We start from the raw sequence: 17,410 nt of genomic DNA on the forward strand, positions 1-17,410 counted from the left end.
GTGTACCTGAGCTTCAGTTTTATCTGAAAAAATGGGCATAATAAGCCATAATTCATAGATTTGTTGTGAGGATCAGATGAATTACTGTATACAAAGCAATTAAGTAAAAAGTTCAGTGCATAAAGAAGTGCTCAATAAATTATCATCTTCATTAAATCTATATAAAATGAATTGCTTCATTAGTATTGCTAAATGAGTTAATATTTGTAAAGTGCATAAAGCAAGGTCTGGCCCACAATAAGAACTATGTTGTTGTTGGTTAGAAGGATCGGTTACCAGGACATACAAGGGAGCATATATTTTTACCTACAGCAAGACTGCCCTCAATAGGAGCTCCAAAGGTAGCAGACATTCTTTCCAAGCCCAATGCTCCAGAACACATGCCAGCTCTCTTCTTTCTCTGTTCTCCCTAGCATGCTGGAGCTTGCCTTGCTCCCATAGAGTTTTCTTCAAAGAGATTATTGTAATCTCCCACCTGCCAACTGGAAGATTCCATGCAATCTGTTTATCATATTCCAACATCAGGGCTAATAAGTCCACTCTGGAAACAGGAGACGGGGCTCTGGGGGCTGTCTCTGCCCCTTCTGAGAGGCTTTCCCAGTCTGTTTCTCTTCTAATTAGATCATGGGAGATCATTATCCAGTAAGGCCAGTGTAATCCTATCTCATCACATTTTTCCTGGTGATAGACATTTAGATACAAACACTATGGACAAAAGCAACTACTTTGTTACAAGAAAATTCTGAGAAAATTATTCTGTTGTATACATCATTTAGGAGAGCCTGTTCTTAGAAGGAATAGCCTATTTTTTCACCTTACCTCTTACCACATCTCTGCTTCATTCCACATTATAGAAAGTGACTTGACTCAAAAGCCAATGGAGACAGTGTGCAGGAAAACAGAACAAGAAGCATTCTCTGAATCTGCCCTAAAGTAGACTTCTAAGAGTATGAACCTAGGGTTTTCAGAGTGGAGAGGCAAGTCAGATTCGAGGAGGGAAAAGGGTGGCATGCTGGCAACCATGGAGGAAGGGAGGATGACAGGATGCTGAGATGGAGGTTGGCGTGGAGGAGCCCCAGGTTAGAAAAGAAAGCAAGAAAACCTGAATGTTAGTTACTAACAGTGATCTCGGCTGTGCACTGCGGGCACCGCTGCCCTCTTACCGCCTCCTGAGCGTGCGATTTGCTCATGATGGTGAGCAGAGTCTGCAAGAGCACGTCCAGGAGGCTCTCCACCATCATTTCTACCTCCTCTATGACATCTGCCTCCTGGAGCAAGCAGCGAGAGAGCACACCATTAGCATCAGGCCAGGCTGACATTCAGCTGGCAGTACTTACTAAATCAGTCATGTCAGGAGTGGTCTTCTGACTGGGTTCTCAACACTGAGCTCTCGGCTTCACTAGCATGCAGTATGAAGGAACTTGGAACAACAGCTCTGAGAGGAGGTGAGGCACACCTGTCACTGTTGACTGGTATGGTGGCTGGAGTCTTACCCTAACCTAGCACTACCCTAACATCCACAATTCTGAACCTCAGGCAGATACGTTAATTCAATATACAGGGCAGAAACAAAGGTCCTGAGTTAAATTTTTGTTTGATTTCCCCAGAAAAGTCAGGGGAAAGCACAACACTGGTAACACTTCGAGAAAATGGTAAGTATTCACACCACAGGGTGTCGTGGTAGCACCTTCACTATTGCTAATGCACACAGAAGTATCTCAGTCTTTCTGAAGACCGTTTTTCCCTCAGGGTTTTCTCCTTGGGTGATCTTAATCTTTGCCAGCCCCGACTGCTCTCCAGGTATGCCTGGGTCCCGCTTCTAGCTCCTCAGTATTCTTGTTTGTGTCCCCTGGTCCATCCGAAGAACTCTGATCTCAGTGCACCTTTCTTGGGCAGCCTCACAAAAACAATGGAGCATGTCTCCTCACTAAGGGCTACTTCCTAGGTATCAAGCTATGAATTTAGGAAGAGTCCGTGCCATCCTTTTATAGACTTCTCACATTCAATCTCAAATCCTGCAGCTTGATTTTAATTATCTCATAAAGAGATTCCGATTGCCACCTCTCCAGCCTCTTTATACTGTTTCTGGTCCAAATATCCACTGTCCATCCATCCATCAACCATTTACCATATATCAGTCACTGTTTGAGAACCTAAGTATACAGAGGTGAACAAGAAAGACATATCGCTGCTCTCATGGAGCTAAAACTTCATTTACCCCCTACTCATCCATTCAATATAATTATACTGTGCCCCATTCTAAACAAAGAATTTGAGCAGCTCTTGGGGCAAGAGTCATCCTTCTCATGTGTTGAACTCATCATAACACTCTTATCTGTGTTATCTCTTTGAGTAGTTGTAAACCATTAATTGCACCCAACTCTCTAGCCCCACAAATACAACCAGACCATCTCCTTCAAATTTTTCACATGTTCTCCTTACTCTTCATTCCTCCCTTCCCTTTATTTTTCCCTTAAATTCCTCTCCTTCCTTTAGCAATAAGCCTCCCATCCCCTCAAGTCTGACTTTGGGTTACCAGTAGACCTTATGCGCTGGTCTTGCCTCTCTGAAGCTTGGTGGGAAGGAGAGCTGCTAAGCCTTGCCTGGAGCAAAGAACAAACAACAGGGTCACTACGACCATCATAGTCACTCTGCCAAGCTGGGTCCCAGTCACCAGATGGTACTTTCAATCTGGACACCAAAGTACCCTATTGGGTCCCTGTATCCTACTCAATCCAAGCATACTCTTCTTTTCAAGCCCCACTTCTCCTCTACCTGGATAGCCTAACCTCCTATGTTCTTATCATCTGGCTATCGGCCTTCATTTTAAATGCATTTGAAATTTTATTCTCTAGAAACCTTATCTCAACTTAATAAGATGATGTAGTAAAAAACTCAGTGTTGCTCTTAATTTATTTCTTTGTACTTTCCAAATTTTCTATAAGAAACGTGCATTTCTTGTTATCATAAATATATAAAATAAGTATCATTAAAATAAATTCCTACCCTATCCATGCATGATACACCTTTTCTTCCCTCTTTTCCTATCCTCCTCACTCCCCTCTCACCACAGATCTCTTTGAAAAAGAAAAAATAAAGATGAAAGAAAATACGCAAAAGCATTACTAGTTGAAACCTGACTCCTAAAGTACACTTCTACCATCCTATAAAAGCTCAGAGCTCTTGTGGGCAACATTTATCTCTTGTACATCCTGACCTCATCTGTCATGGTATAGGAATGCCATATGGGCGGAATCAAGCTGCCATGCCAGGAAGCTGACAGAAAAGTCTGAATGAGCAAGCTGCCTCTCAGCCTGGGCCTGCCTCCCTGTGCTCATGTCTGAGCATCCTCAGAACACTCTCAGGAGCACAGAATCAATACCTTTTGATAGAAAGAGAGCATGGCACAGGATTGGGCTTTCTGGTACAATAGATAACTACGCTTCTGGATGGATTTATGGTAGTACAACTTTTTAAAATAGCAAGATTATGTTGTGCTGAGAAGCCTGCTGGGCACACACAGGCCTCCATTCACTTGGGCACCTTCCTGTCAGTGATGAAAGCTTCTCTGACTGAGAAGTGTACAAAGTGATCTTTGTTAGCCTGCCTCTGGCTAAAGAAACACAAGACTGGGGGAGAGGTGGCTCGGGGGTGGAGTGAATATGGGGCCACTACCAGAGAGCTGGTCTTGATGATGGAGAAGATGCTGCCAAGAATCCCTGAGCAGATTAGCAGCTCTTTCTGTTGCCTCAGGTGAAGGTGAATGTGATGGAGAACCACAGGAAGCAGGATGCGGCGGGATTCTGGGAGAGAAAACACAAAGGTGAAGAAGTCCTTTAGAGGAGAACTAGCTATCTCTGGAAGCCAGTGGAACCATGGGACTTAGCTGGTCTCAAAGCAGGTGGGGCTTGGACAGGAGCCAAGCTGAGGACACCCCCTTACCTTATGTGGGCCTAAAAGCTCACTTTCTGGACGTTATAAGATATTTCACAGCATTATCCTTCTATCTCTCTTTCCTGCTTTCTCATTTTAGCCTAGGTATCTATGGCATTTTGTGCAGGATGACTGTCAGGAGATTGCTTCCCCCAAAAAAATCTCTTTTAATTTGGACTAGACTCCAAATTAAAAGCACAGCTTACAGTGAAAGCTCCATTTAAATGACACACCTACTTCTATGAACTACATTGATTGAACTTACAGACTTGATATCGATTATAAATGGCCCCTCTTCATGATGCCCTGGCTATGCCATGATGGCCTGGCACTTCCACCCCCATGAGCATTTACTTTGTGGTAGCCATGATGCTTCCTTTTCCCCTCAGGCTTGTGGGATGCTAGTAGTGTCCACAGCAATGAAGGGAATAGAAGCAGGACTTTTGTTATAAGCCTTTGATAATTATCTAAACCTTATTGCCAATACACTGCATACATTCAAATATTTTTCTTTTCTTCTCTCCTCAATGTTACCTAAATAGCATTTTCATCAGGAGGTGACTATATTTAGAACGCTGAATTCAGGAAGGCTGAATCCTAGTTCAAACTCCTTTATTAATTCACTCTAAGATCTTAGGCAGGCTGACTCCTCCTATGGGCTTCATTTTCCCTATCTGTAGAATGAGGTGCTAATGGCCTCTTCCACATTTATTTCACAGGTGTGGCGAGAAGCCAAAGTGAAATACAAGTGTCAACATGTTTCTGGTGTCCTACACTCCTATACATTCAGTGATTGTGTAACTCTGTAGGTACCTTCATACCTGGCCAGCATGATTCAGTCAGATGAACAGTAACACAAGCTACGGCATTTTGGATTTATTGTTCATATTTGCCCATAATTATAACTGTGTTCCAGAAAAAACTCAAAGAAAATCTTTTCAGCCAAAGACAAATTGCATGACATACAAGAGACTTTGGGACTGCCTTGTCAAATACTTAAAATATGTTCAAATAAAATGGAATGACAGCCATTCTATGTTTAAGGGATACTTGGATAAAAGAGAAGTTCATACTGTATTTTGTAGATCAAAACACCAACATAGCAGGATTTATAACAACCAATAGCTGCCTGCAGACAAAACCTAGAACCTGCTGAAGAAGAGACCAAACTGATACACTCTGAGAATATAAGTGTTGATTTAACGACACCATTGGTAAATATCCTTTTGCTTCAGGGAAGATGCTGCAACTCAGGGATTCAATGAAAGTGAGATGCAAATGAAAATCTGGTGATGGTTTGTCATCTCAAAATCCAATTACATAGTTCCACTGCTATATAAAGTTTAAGAAAAATTTTTCTTAAGTGATTATGGGAAGTGGCAAAAATATACAAAAATATTAGAAACATTAGAAATAAAAAAATATTAGAAGTAAACTATGTCAGTGAGGGCAGTCTGCTGTGTCCATTCCTGTATATTCAGAAAGTTCTTCTCTAAGCAGTGCACAAAGCTTGAGTGTGTGCAATGGCCTCAGTGATAGTGTGTCCAAACCAGTGATAAAATCTTCAGTCCAGGAACTGGTGAAGAGAGAAGTGTTTACCATAAACAGTTACTAGTTGAGAAAAGCTGACTTTCTTGGTACAGCTTTACCATCAGCAATATCCTACACTGCAGAGTTAAGTTAAAGGGAACATCTATTTAGTACTGCAAATATGTACAGTACTGGGCTGAGAAATTACTGTTCTCATACTTTAAAAGTCAAACTTAAAAAATTTTCCTACCAAAAATTCTAATTATAAAAATTCTAATAATAATAGTTTTGCTAGCATTTCAGATTTATTCTTATGCCCTAGAAGTGTATTCCACGATAGTGATATTCTGCTTAAAGGATCAGGCTCATATTGATCTTAACACCTGGCCACTGAGTGCTTGGTACCACTGCAAGGTTGCACTTTATCACATTCAATGTGGTTTTGGGTGTGGATCTGGAGTTTCTCTCTGAAAGGCAGGCTGGGTTGCTGATGGTATTTGTTAGGCTGTCCTGACCTCTTGAGGAGCGTGAAGGGCTCCCTTTGTCTAATCCTTTTTGTCTAATCCTTAGAACCTCCTTCAAAGAAAGGAAAAGGAATCTATCTGACTAGTGAGGCAAGGGACCAAGAAAGTACAGTGTGTCCTCAGGGTCCCCTTTTAGGGTCTCCTTTAGTATGTCCTTGACTTATCCATATCCCCTTGGGCTAGATCCTTTTTTCTTGCTCCCCTTCCTTTCCTTCTGCTTTCCTCTCCTGCTGGGGGGTGTGGCAGGCCCTACTCTTGGCAACTGGCTAGACTTGTGGTCTTGAAGGTTGTTTAGCACCACCCCATGTGGGTCCCTCGGAATAAACTGTGAGTGAGACAGCAGGCCTAGTCTTGGCTGCATTCTCTAACATAGTTTACCAAAAACTCTGGGATTTTTTTTCAGTTTTTTCTTTTTGGTGAGGAAGATTCGCCCTGAGCTAACCTCTGTTGCCAATCTTCCTCTTTTTCTGCTTGAGGAAGATCAGCCCTGAGGTAACGTCCATGCCAATCTCCCTCTATTTTGGATGTGGGATGCCTCCATAGCATGGCTGATGAGTGGAGTAGGTCTGTGTCCTGGATCTGAACCTGCAAACCTGGGCCGCTGAAGGGGAGCACACGGAACTTTAACCACCTGGCCACAGGACTGGTCCCCCCAAAACTGCATTTTAAGGGCCACTGGCTTCTTGCACAATGGTTGACATAGCTGATCCTTTGATTACCATTGGGCTAACACCCTGGAAAGGAAGAAAGGTGAGTTTGACTCTCATCCCAACTTGATTTACCTGAGAAAGAAAACAGGCGGCTGTCCACAGTCCTGGCAATGGACTGTAGCTTCACGACATCCATTGACTGCCCAATGTGCACAGTGCTGGGCATGCTCCCCAGAGTCCCTCTCACAAACTCTGCCACCTCCTGCACGGTGAACATTTGCAGCAGCTCATCAAAGATGGTTGGGAAGGAATTGAGGAGTGCAGCCTGCAGAAGCAAGTGAAGTTGCGGTTATCTCAGAGTTAGGAGTATTTCTATCTTGCATATTCATGCACTGTAGCACCCCTGCCTCAGATGTGCTCCTCCCTGGCCTTTGACCCCATTCATCCCTTCAGCGCTCTTGTGGCATGGAACAGGAAGGATCAAAAAGGAAACCAAAACAAGAGAATTTACTAGCGCCCAGGCCACTTGAAGCTTTCATAACTTGCCAATGCATTTGCTGGCAAGAGAAGGGAATATAAAGAGAAAGCAGCTCAACATGGTTTAATAGCCAAAGCTGTTTTTGCTCATGAAATGGATTAAAAGTTTTTGTATGTCTCTAAAACCAAGCTCTTGACTTTCCAATTTTGGTTCCAAACTCAAGCCAGGAACCTCTCAAAGCATGTATGGCAGAGATAGCTGAGCACCTCCAAGCAGCACTAGCTGAACTCCACTCACAGCCTTGCAGCCAGCAATTCAGCTCTGAGAGCTGGACTATTTTCCCAGAACAGAGACATTTATTTGAAACCATAAAATCCAAAGACTCTGTAAATTATTTCCTTCATATGTGATGCCTGGCAGTCTCAAGTATAAATGCAAAAGGATGGAGAATGCTTGGATTTAGTCATCCATGAACTCTTGAGGACTGTTGATGGCATTGGGATAGAGTTCAGTGATCTAGATGGCCTGAGAAAATGAAGAGTGTGTGTTCTAAGACTTCTCTTCTAGGATCTCAGCTCTAGTAGACCCATGAGGTGGCCTCTTAAGGACAACCTGATAATAGTTCCAGAGATTTGGGGAAGCAGAGTAGGACAGGAAAAAGAGAATGGGTTTTGGAATTAGAAAGACATGAGTTTGAATCATAGTTTTACCACTTATCTGCCATACAACCTTGGGTGAATTACTGCCTAATCCACAGTTTTCTCATCTATAAAATGGGGACAGTGCTATTACTTCTCTCCTGGTATTGGTATGAAGAAAAATATTAGGTGCCTAAAGTTAGTTTCCAGCAGAGTGCCTGGCACACAATAGGCCTTCAATAAATGCTGGCTCTCATTCTTCTCTCTTAGACAAGCAGAAGCAGCATGAACAAGGCTTTTCCCACTTTTCAGTCCTCTTACACTATTAACCCAAGATTTACAAAGGGACATGGAGTGGCACCTTGAGACAAGAAGGTGAGAGTGTACTCTTCCTAAGTGGCAGGGAGGGGAGGGGAAGCTGTTTTTCTTAACTGCTTCAAAAGGCAGTAATTTCACTCACTCACTGGCCTAGAGTACAGAACCTATATGAATTCTATCTGCAGATTTATAACTCCCTGAGATATCAAACAGATTGTTTTGCAGTAATTAGAACCAGTACAAAAACATATTATTATAAACGGCTAGACACAAAAGACAAGGGGGGAAAAGCAGGCACTTCATAATCAACATGAAGGAGTAGGTGTCCTGGGCCCTTGTTGGCAGGAATAGACGGGCTGAGCGAGAGGAAGGGAGGAGGAAGATGAGTTGCTTGGAGTACTTAGGAGGGGAGACCATGGAAGGAGCCTTTCTTATAGAGGCACCTGGCGACCTTGAGGTATTCTGACTTTTTTATAGAGTCTAGCTCCCAGTTGCTCACTTGTTCTCTGGGCCAACGGGCCTAAAGGCAACTGGCATCAACAGGCAACACAGAGGCAAGTAGAAACAAAAAAGGGACTATTCTAATCTTAAACAAGATATTTAAACATACATTTGCACTAATGACAGACTTGGCAGAAACTGAGTGAACGGACATGAGAGAGGCTTTCTGGTCTTTGCTGACAGGTTTTGATAATTGGCTTCAACAATCAAAGAAGAGTAATCCATTAGATACAATGTTGACATTTATTGTAAGAGAAAATAACCCCCCTGTGACTGGGGTAATGAACAATATCCTTGATCCTTTCTAGGGTGAGGTTACATAGAAAGGTACAGATTAGCTGATCAGACACCTTAAACATAAGGAAGCAAATTTCCTTCCACACTGATATTTCCAATAGAATCTAATCCTAAATCTTAGCAAAAGTTTTATAGTTATTTCTGCTGTTTTTCAACCTATTTCACTCTTAGCTGCTGGAATGGACAAGTACTTATCTAAGGTTTTTTAAATTAATACAGTGACTAGGAAATAAAATTCCATACACATTCTGAATATCCTCTGTAAATAAGATGCTCATAAACAATTAAATAAATTTGGTCTAAAGAGGGGTCCTGAGAACAAAGTTGTGCTTCTTCACCGTAAAGCCATTGAGCTGTTTTCTATTTGGCAGCTAGGGCACAGCTGGTTTGAAGTAAAAGTAGCGTTTTGTTCTATTAGGTATTTCCTTGTAAATCACCTCTTACCCAACACATAGGAACCTGGCAGGGCTTCTTTGACTTTGGAAGCCAGAGGACAAAGAAACCACCTCCTAAGACAGAGAAGAATCTAGCAGCAAAACTTCCCTGCAGCTCACAAACCTGTGTGAAAAGGAGTGTTTCTGAGTTTCTGCTGTCCAGACTGAGGACAAACCGGATAGACTGGAAAAGTTCTTGGATGCTGGACCGGAACTGCTCCTCTTCCATCCCACACGTGGCCCGTGAATACAGGATCCTTGACTGAACGATGAACTTAAAAAGGTACTCCAAGGCCTGGAGGTATGAGAGGAAAAGGGATAGAAAGGTGTTAAAGATGACTAGGAACACATAGCAGGGAATAAAGGGAAAAGTAAAAGCAAATTCTACACCAAAATCAGGTGATGGACAATTCCAACTATGGAGACAAGCACTTTCTTTATTTTTAAACTTTTTCCTCAAAAGTCTAAATGGTTACCAAGCAGCAGCTGTCTTCTTACTGAGAGAATCATCAAATTATTTCATGACTGTTTTTTGAGGTTCTGGAATTGAGGAACCATAGACTGGTATGAAAGTAGCTGAATTCAAGAATATACAGGATCAAAATGAAATAAAGTTTCTCTGCATTTTTTTTTCAGTTCTGAAAATAAGAGGCTACAAAGGCAATGATGTAAGAACCTCTTGTGAATTTATTCCAAGAAGGAAGAGTCTTTTAAGGAGTCTTCTGCATATTTGAAAAATAGTTGGAGCCTGACACAGTGCTAGCCTTCTCACCAGGGGTCAAGTCTGGCAAAAACTTGCCCCTGGTTGCACAGCAGCTTGTGGACCTGACACAGCCATTCTTCATCTTCTTCCAGAGCAGGACACCTGCCATAAACAGTTCACGAACAATACAGACGAGGATGCTCCAATAATATGTTTTGGGAGCAGAATCTGATTTTGAGAGTCCCTGCAGCTTGGCCCATGCTTATGAACAGAGTAATTCTCTTTTAAGAGAACAGATTCAAGATTTGAGATTATGCTTTCTAGTTAAAGAAATGCCACACATTTCCCAGACACTGGAAAGGGAGAAACTTATCCAAGGAAGAAACAAATGGAGCTCAGTTACTTAAAATATATAACAGGAAACAATTCCCAAGCTATTTTTCATGATCTATCCATCTGTCAGGTTTCACAAAGCAAAACTTTTTTTTTTTTTTTTTTTTTTTTGTGGCCCACACTAAACTAAGCTGGCATTGGAGGATGGCTAGTTTAGAAAAATGTGTCTTCCAAGGTTTGCACCAGAAGATTTTGTAGAGTGTGTGGCCTCATCTCCATAAATGCTACAGCCTCCATGCCAGTAGTCTTTTAATGCCTGGTCTGTAAAGAACCTAGAAAGTCTGCGCTACATACTCTAATTTTAAAAAGAAAAATGTTTTCTTCATCATCAGTTTTTTTCAGTTTCAAACAACTACCACAAGAGATGTACTGAGTGGCTTGAAACATCCACTAGTTTCAAAGTGAGAGGCAGAATCAGACAGCAAAGTCACATGTACTTCCTGGGCATGAGGGCTTAGTTTCTCCATTAATTTCTAAAATAGAAAATATTGCGCAGAGAAGCACAAGGCTGGTGTCAAAGAGAGCCCTGTGAAAATCTGGACAAGGGCATGGAAAACAGGTCCACTTCTGGTCATCCTTCATCACCTGACTTCCCCCTTTCCCAGTCCTCTTGATTTTTATGTTCAGTACCAGCTTGGCCAGGACCAGATGATGCCAGCTGCCTGTGACAGATGCAACTGGGGTAGGAGAGGAGGGTAGAAGAGTGGAGTAGAAGATAAGGGGTGGATCCTGTGGAATTTGTTAAAAGTTCAAGGGTGCTCCCAGCCCTGTGTGGAGATGATGGAACACTTAACTGTGGCCGAAGCAGCTCCTCTGTCTTTTTTAACTTAAGTTAATAGGCCTGAAAGGAAAAGAGATCCTGAAAGTTATTACAACCTTTCTATCACCAAGGAAATCCATTTTACCTTCTCTTTCCTCCTCATGGCTCCCCGGTAAAGACCAGGTATGCAGCTCAGCAGTGAAAACTGAGCTGTCTTTGGGAATGTCTTGCCAAAAACCTTCCTCAAATCCACCAAGGAGACCTGCTACAGGTCATTCACATGGGAACAAATAATATAACCAAGTAGGAAAATAAAGGACTCTTGATTTTTATCTTCTTTAGTGGAAGAACTTTTTTGGAAAGGTTATGACTCTGAAAGTGAAGGAAGAGATGGAATATGAATGGCAAGAATAAAGAGGAGCAATTAAATAAAGAGCAATAAAGAGGAGGAGGTTTCCTGGACCAAAGCTTATGATACCAGAATAAGAGGTGCCAGGCTAGGAGATAAGCATCCTGTGAAGAAGGATGAAAACAAGACTGGACAGAGACTTACCAGTTTGGTCAAGAGGACTTGTAAACCAAAATTTGATGAAGAAAGGGAAATGGCCTGATAAAACCTTAGGCCTACATGCATTAGTATTAGATGCCACTCAAACAAGTTTGAAATAGTAAGAAGTAGTATGAAAGTACCTCAGAAAAGTACTCCCTCAATGGAACTCTTCCTTCTCCCCACCCACACCTGATCTCCAGGAATTCTGCGCCTCCAGAAGTGATCCTGCCATCAACTCAGCTGATCTAGCCAGACCCCTTGGAACAAACCTCAGATTTCCCTTTCTGTCACATCCCACATGCAATCTAACATTTGAAAGCCTATGCTTTGGTCGCGTCAGCCATTTTTTGGTTACTAGGAAACTCTTGCTCTTTCCCATTCAGGCTTTTAACCAAGTTGTTTCCTCAGTCTAGAATGCTGCAGCTGTCAATACTGATTTCAGCTCAGAGGTCACCTCCTCGGAGAAGCTTTTGCTAAACTTTTGATCTGAAGTAAACCTTCCTCTCCAGCTAGTCTATTCCATGATCCTTTTAATTTCCTTCGTGGTATTCAACAAGTGTTTTTTTTCTCACTGACTTTGTGTATTTATCTGTTTCACATGTTTATGGTCTGTCTTTCCCCCACTTGAATGGAAGTGCCGTGAAGGCCTCGCCTTTTTGGCTTGGCCCCTGCTGAATTCTCAGTGGCTAACAGAGTGTCTAACACATGGTAGGTATCAAGCAATCCTGACTGAATGTTTTTCTTAGGAAAAAACGACTTCTGTGATGTCTCCTCTAGGATCCTTAAGCAATTAATTTATGGAGTCACCAGAATCTTTTGCATTTAACTCAATTTTTATGCCCTCAAATATTGTGTGAGGCACCTAACAGATGCTGGGATTCAGAGAACAGAACCCAGGCCCGGCCCTCATATCGGACTCCAAATGGTGCTCTACACCTGTGTTTGTACTTCTTCCCCTCAGGACACAGGGGATGTGTTCTTTTAAGGGGAGAGGCCAAACTTACTCCTGTTTGCATCTTAGCACCTGTAACAGATGCTGACTGCTCAGTAGACATGTAATGTATGAAGAAGGACAGAAATGAGACTTGTGGCCTTAGATTTTTACAGAATGTGCAGAGAAGAGACAGGGGAAACACAGACCTATGATTTAATTTTGCCTCTTCAATCTGATGATGCTGATGATCCTTAGAGAAACATCTGTTTCATCTGTTACCATGTGAAAAGAACAGCAAAATCATAGGCCCTGTAGTACTTAGAGCAGATGATGTGATATTAAAAGAGGATAGAGAGAAAGCTGAGCTACTTTGCTGCCCTTCTTTTATTGCTAACCAGAAATGGTGGGAAAGACATAGTTAAAAAGCAACTAAAAGAAAAGTAACTCAAGAACAAGAAAAGACAGGGACAGAAAGAGAGAAAGCATGGATTTGCTTTAAGTGCATTTGCAGAGGATATGACAGCTTTCTTCAAATAGATATCTGGAGAACTACTGAGTAAAAGAGGAATCGACATTCTCATAGGTGATTCTCTACAGTAGAAGCCGTAGCCATGAAAAGAAGTTACCAGAAAGTGGAATTAACTCACAATAAGGACGGTTCCCTGTAAAGCGGCGCTGCCCAGCAATGCAAAGGGCTGTCTGGTCATGGAACTTCCCCAAGAAAGGGTATTGTCATGCAGGACTCTGGGTTCCTCCAAAAGGTCAAGGTTTTAAGATTATCTTCTTCTCAACATATCCATATACAGAGCATCCACTCAGCTCTTTTTACTTACAACAGTTTTAAAAAATAATGTTTAGTAACTACTAAAGAAGGGAAAAGTAATGGAAGATCTTAATTCTAATCAATGTTGCTACCAACACTGGCTTAGAAGGAGATATTATACTTTAGCCAGGAGAAGCAAAGACTGATGCTGTTGGTAAAAACCAGGGAGGAAGGATGGCGAGGAGCCATGTGTACATTATCCCTCCCTCATCCTTTAAGATAACATTATCAGGAATAAAAATATTCTGGGGCAAAATCGAGGTGAGGAAAGGGGAAATACATGAATCAAGGCGGTCATTCCTGAAAACAAGGCAGTGTACTCGGATGTCTACACTTGTCCAGCACACTACACCATTGAGATTATTCACAAATAACTGCAGGGGTGGGTGCTTGTACAGCGAGCTCAGTATGTTACCCGCATGGCTTCCTGAATGTGGTCCTGCCGAATCAGTTCTGCTGAACAGTCCATGTACCACTTCAAACAGCGGATAAGCTCCCTGAGAAAGAAAACAGTTTCAGAAATCACATTTCAATCCAAAAGCAATGCAGCCTGAAATATCTGCAGCCCTGAATTAGCCACACAGGAAATACTATCCTGCTGATGAGCTAGAATGGAGTAATGGACTCATTACAGCTGTAAAACTCCGATCATCTGAGAACAGACAACACTCCTTGTCCATAAAGAGTTGCCACATTTTTTTTTTAAAGATTGGCACCTGAGCTAACATCTGTTGCCAAACTTCTTTCTTTTTCTTATTCTTCTTTCCCCCAAGCCCCACAGTACATAGTTGTATATTATAGTTGTAGGTCCTTCTGGTTGTGCTATGTGGGATGCCACCTCAGCATGGTTTGATGAGTGGTGCCATGTCCGTGCCCAGGATCCAAATTGGTGAAATCCTGGGCTGCTGAACTGCAGTGTGCAAACTTAACCACTCTGCCATGGGGCTGGCCCCCTATAGTTGCCACATTTTAATTAACAACTATAACTATTCTTTCCCACTCTCCCTGACACACATTTCTTCTTTGATTACGAGAAAGTTTTCCCAAAGTCTTGGACTGGATGTATATTTTAATTTTGTCTAAAACTGCTATGTCTCTAGAACACACAACAATTACTAGTAAACAGCAGCGTCTGAATAAAGATATATAGCCCCATGTGTCCCTCCTTGCTCCACCTCCATCCCATCTATCTTATTTCCTTAGGACCAAGTCATCTGAGTGGAATAGGATTACAGGATCAGAAGTTGCCTGAACGTTTACAAGGCAATAGAGCACAGAAGTCAAGAGTGCAGGCCCTGTTCAGACAGCAGGGTTCACATCTGGGGCCTATCAGTCTCTAGCTCTATATCCTTGGGAATTTATTTGATCCCTCTGTGCCTCATTATCTTCATTTAAAATATGGAGGAAACAATTGTACATCTCAAAGTTATTGTGAACACTAATGAGATGACACATGTAAAGCACCTAGCACAGTGCTTGCTCTTGAAAGTAACAATAAAGTGTCAGAGTTCCAGTGACTTCACAGTCTTGCCACCGTTGAGTTTTATTTATGTTTTAAAAAATTGTGCTAATTCCATGGAAGAAAATGGTGACTTTTTAAAAATTTCAAATAGAACTGCCATGATCCAGCTATTCCACTTCTGGGTATTTATCCAAAGAACATGAAAACACTAATCTGAAAAGATATATGCATCCCTATGTTCATGGCAGCATTACTTACAAAAGCTAAGACCTGGAAACAACCTAACTGCCAATGGACAGATGAATGGATAAAGAAAATGTGTTATACAATGGAATACTACTCAGCCATAAAAAAGATAGAATCTTGCCATTTGCGACAATATAGATGGACCTTGAGGGTATTATGCCAAGCCAAATAAGTCAGATGGAGAAAGACAAATACTATCTGATTTCACTCACATGTGGAAGATAAAACAAACACACACATAGATACAGAGAACAGACTGGTGACTACCAGAGTGGAAGGGGTGGGGCAGGGCAAAAGGGGTAAAAGGCACATTTGTACAGGGACGGATGGAAACTAGACTTTTGGTAGTGAACATGATGCAACCTATACTGAAGTTGAAATATAACAATGTACACATGAGATTCATATAATGTTATAAATCAATGTCACCTCAATAAAAAAAAAGATTAAAATACTTAGGAATAAGCTTAACCAGAAGGTGAAAGCCTTGTAATTTGAAAACTACAAACTGTTGCTGAAAGAAATTAAAGAAGATACTAATAAATGGAAAGACATCCATGTTCACGGATTGGAAGGCTTAATACTTTTAAGATGTCAACACTACCCAAAAAGATCCACAGGTTCAATGCAATCTCTATTAAAATCCCAATGGCATTTTTTTCAGAAATAGAAAAATCCATACTAAAGTTCATATGGAAATCTCAAGGGACCCTGAATAGTCAAAACAATCTTGAAAAAGAAGAACAAAGTTAGCAGATTCACACTTCCTGATTTCAAAACTTACTATAAAGCAAAATAGTGTGGTACTGGCATAAAGACAGATAGAAACATCATCAGAATAAAATAGCCCAGAAATAAATCCTTGTATATATGGTCAAATGATTTTCTTATTTATTTATTATTGTAGTAACACTGGATTATAACATTATATAGCTTTCAGATGTACATCATAATATATTTAGAATTCTGAGTAGATTACATCATGTTCACCACCCAAAAACTACTTATAGTCCATCCCCACACATGTGAGCCTAATCACTCCTTTTGCTCTTCCCTCTCCCCTTATGGTAACCACCAATCCAATCTCTGTTACTATGTGTTTTTTGTCGTTGTTTTTATCTCCTACTTACTTATGAGTGAGATCATACGGTATTTGACTTTCTCCCTCTGACTTATTTCACTTAGCATAATACCCTCAAGGTCCATCCATGTTGTCACAAATGGCCGGATTTCATCCTTTCTTACGGCTGAGTAGTATTCCATTATGTATATATACTACATCTTCTTTATCCATTCATCCCTTGAAGGGTACCTAGGTTGCTTCCAAGTCTTGGCTATTGTGAATAAGGCTGCAATGAAGATAGGGGTGCACATATCTTTATGAATGTGTGTTTTCAAGTTGTTTAGATAGATACCCAGCAGTGAAACAGCTGGATCATATGGTAGATCTATTCTTAATTTTCTGAGGATACTCCATACTGCTTTCCATAGTGTCTACACCAGTTTGCACCCCTACCAGCAGTGCAAAAGGGTTCACTTCTCTCCACATCCTCTCCAACACTTGTTGTTTCCTGTCTTGTTAATTATAGCCATTCTGACCAGAGTGAGGTGATACCTCATTGTAGTTTTGGTTTGCATTTCCCTGATAGCTAGTGATGTTGAACATCTTTTCATGTGCCTGTTGGCCATCTGTATATCTATCTTCTTTGGAGAACTCTCTGTTCAGATCTTTTGCCCATTTTTTAATTGGGTTGTTGGTTTTTTTTTGTTGTTGAGCTTTATGAGTTCTTTGTACATTTTGGATATTAACCCCTTATCTGATATATGGTTTGCAAATATCTTCTCCCAATTGTTAGGTGGTCTTTTCATTTTGTTGATGGTTTCCTTTGCTGTGCAGAGCTTTTTAGTTTGATGTAGTCCCATTTGTTCATTTTTTCTGTTGTTTCCCTGGCCCGGTCAGACATGGTAGTTGAAAATATGCTGCTAAGACTGATGTCAAAGAGCGTACTGCCTATGTTTTCTTTTAGAAGTTTCACAGTTTTGGGTCTTACATTCAAGTCTTTAATCCATTTTGAGTTGATTTTTGTGCATGGTGTAAGATAATGGTCTACTTTCATTCTTTTGCATGTGGCTGTCCAGTTTTCCCAAGACCATTTATTGAAGAGAGTCTCCTTTCTCCATTGTATGCTCTTGGCTCCCTTGTCGAATATTAGCTGTCCATAGATGTGTGGGTTTA

The 17,410-nt window shown here is 41.3% G+C and overlaps 1 protein-coding gene across 15 annotated transcripts in view; it reads right to left on the minus strand.

The window, feature by feature from the left end:
• The window catches only part of DOCK3 (dedicator of cytokinesis 3), a 438,078-nt gene that overhangs the window by 66,304 nt on the left and 354,364 nt on the right, over positions 1 to 17,410 (minus strand). For 12 of the 15 annotated variants that reach the window (XM_044754125.2, XM_044754127.2, XM_044754130.2 and 9 more), the window contains 5 exons: positions 13,882 to 13,963; positions 9,428 to 9,598; positions 6,770 to 6,962; positions 3,676 to 3,803; positions 1,122 to 1,268 (listed from right to left, as the gene is read on the minus strand). In XM_044754125.2, coding sequence (XP_044610060.2) covers positions 1,122 to 1,268; positions 3,676 to 3,803; positions 6,770 to 6,962; positions 9,428 to 9,598; positions 13,882 to 13,963 — 721 coding nt within the window. The remainder of the gene's footprint in view (positions 1 to 1,121; positions 1,269 to 3,675; positions 3,804 to 6,769; positions 6,963 to 9,427; positions 9,599 to 13,881; positions 13,964 to 17,410) is intronic. The other 3 variants (XM_070493006.1, XM_044754128.2, XM_044754132.2) reach the window with 2 other exon arrangements.

Source organism: Equus asinus, chromosome 21 (assembly GCF_041296235.1).
Source record: "Equus asinus isolate D_3611 breed Donkey chromosome 21, EquAss-T2T_v2, whole genome shotgun sequence".
Taxonomy (NCBI): Eukaryota; Metazoa; Chordata; class Mammalia; order Perissodactyla; family Equidae; genus Equus; species Equus asinus.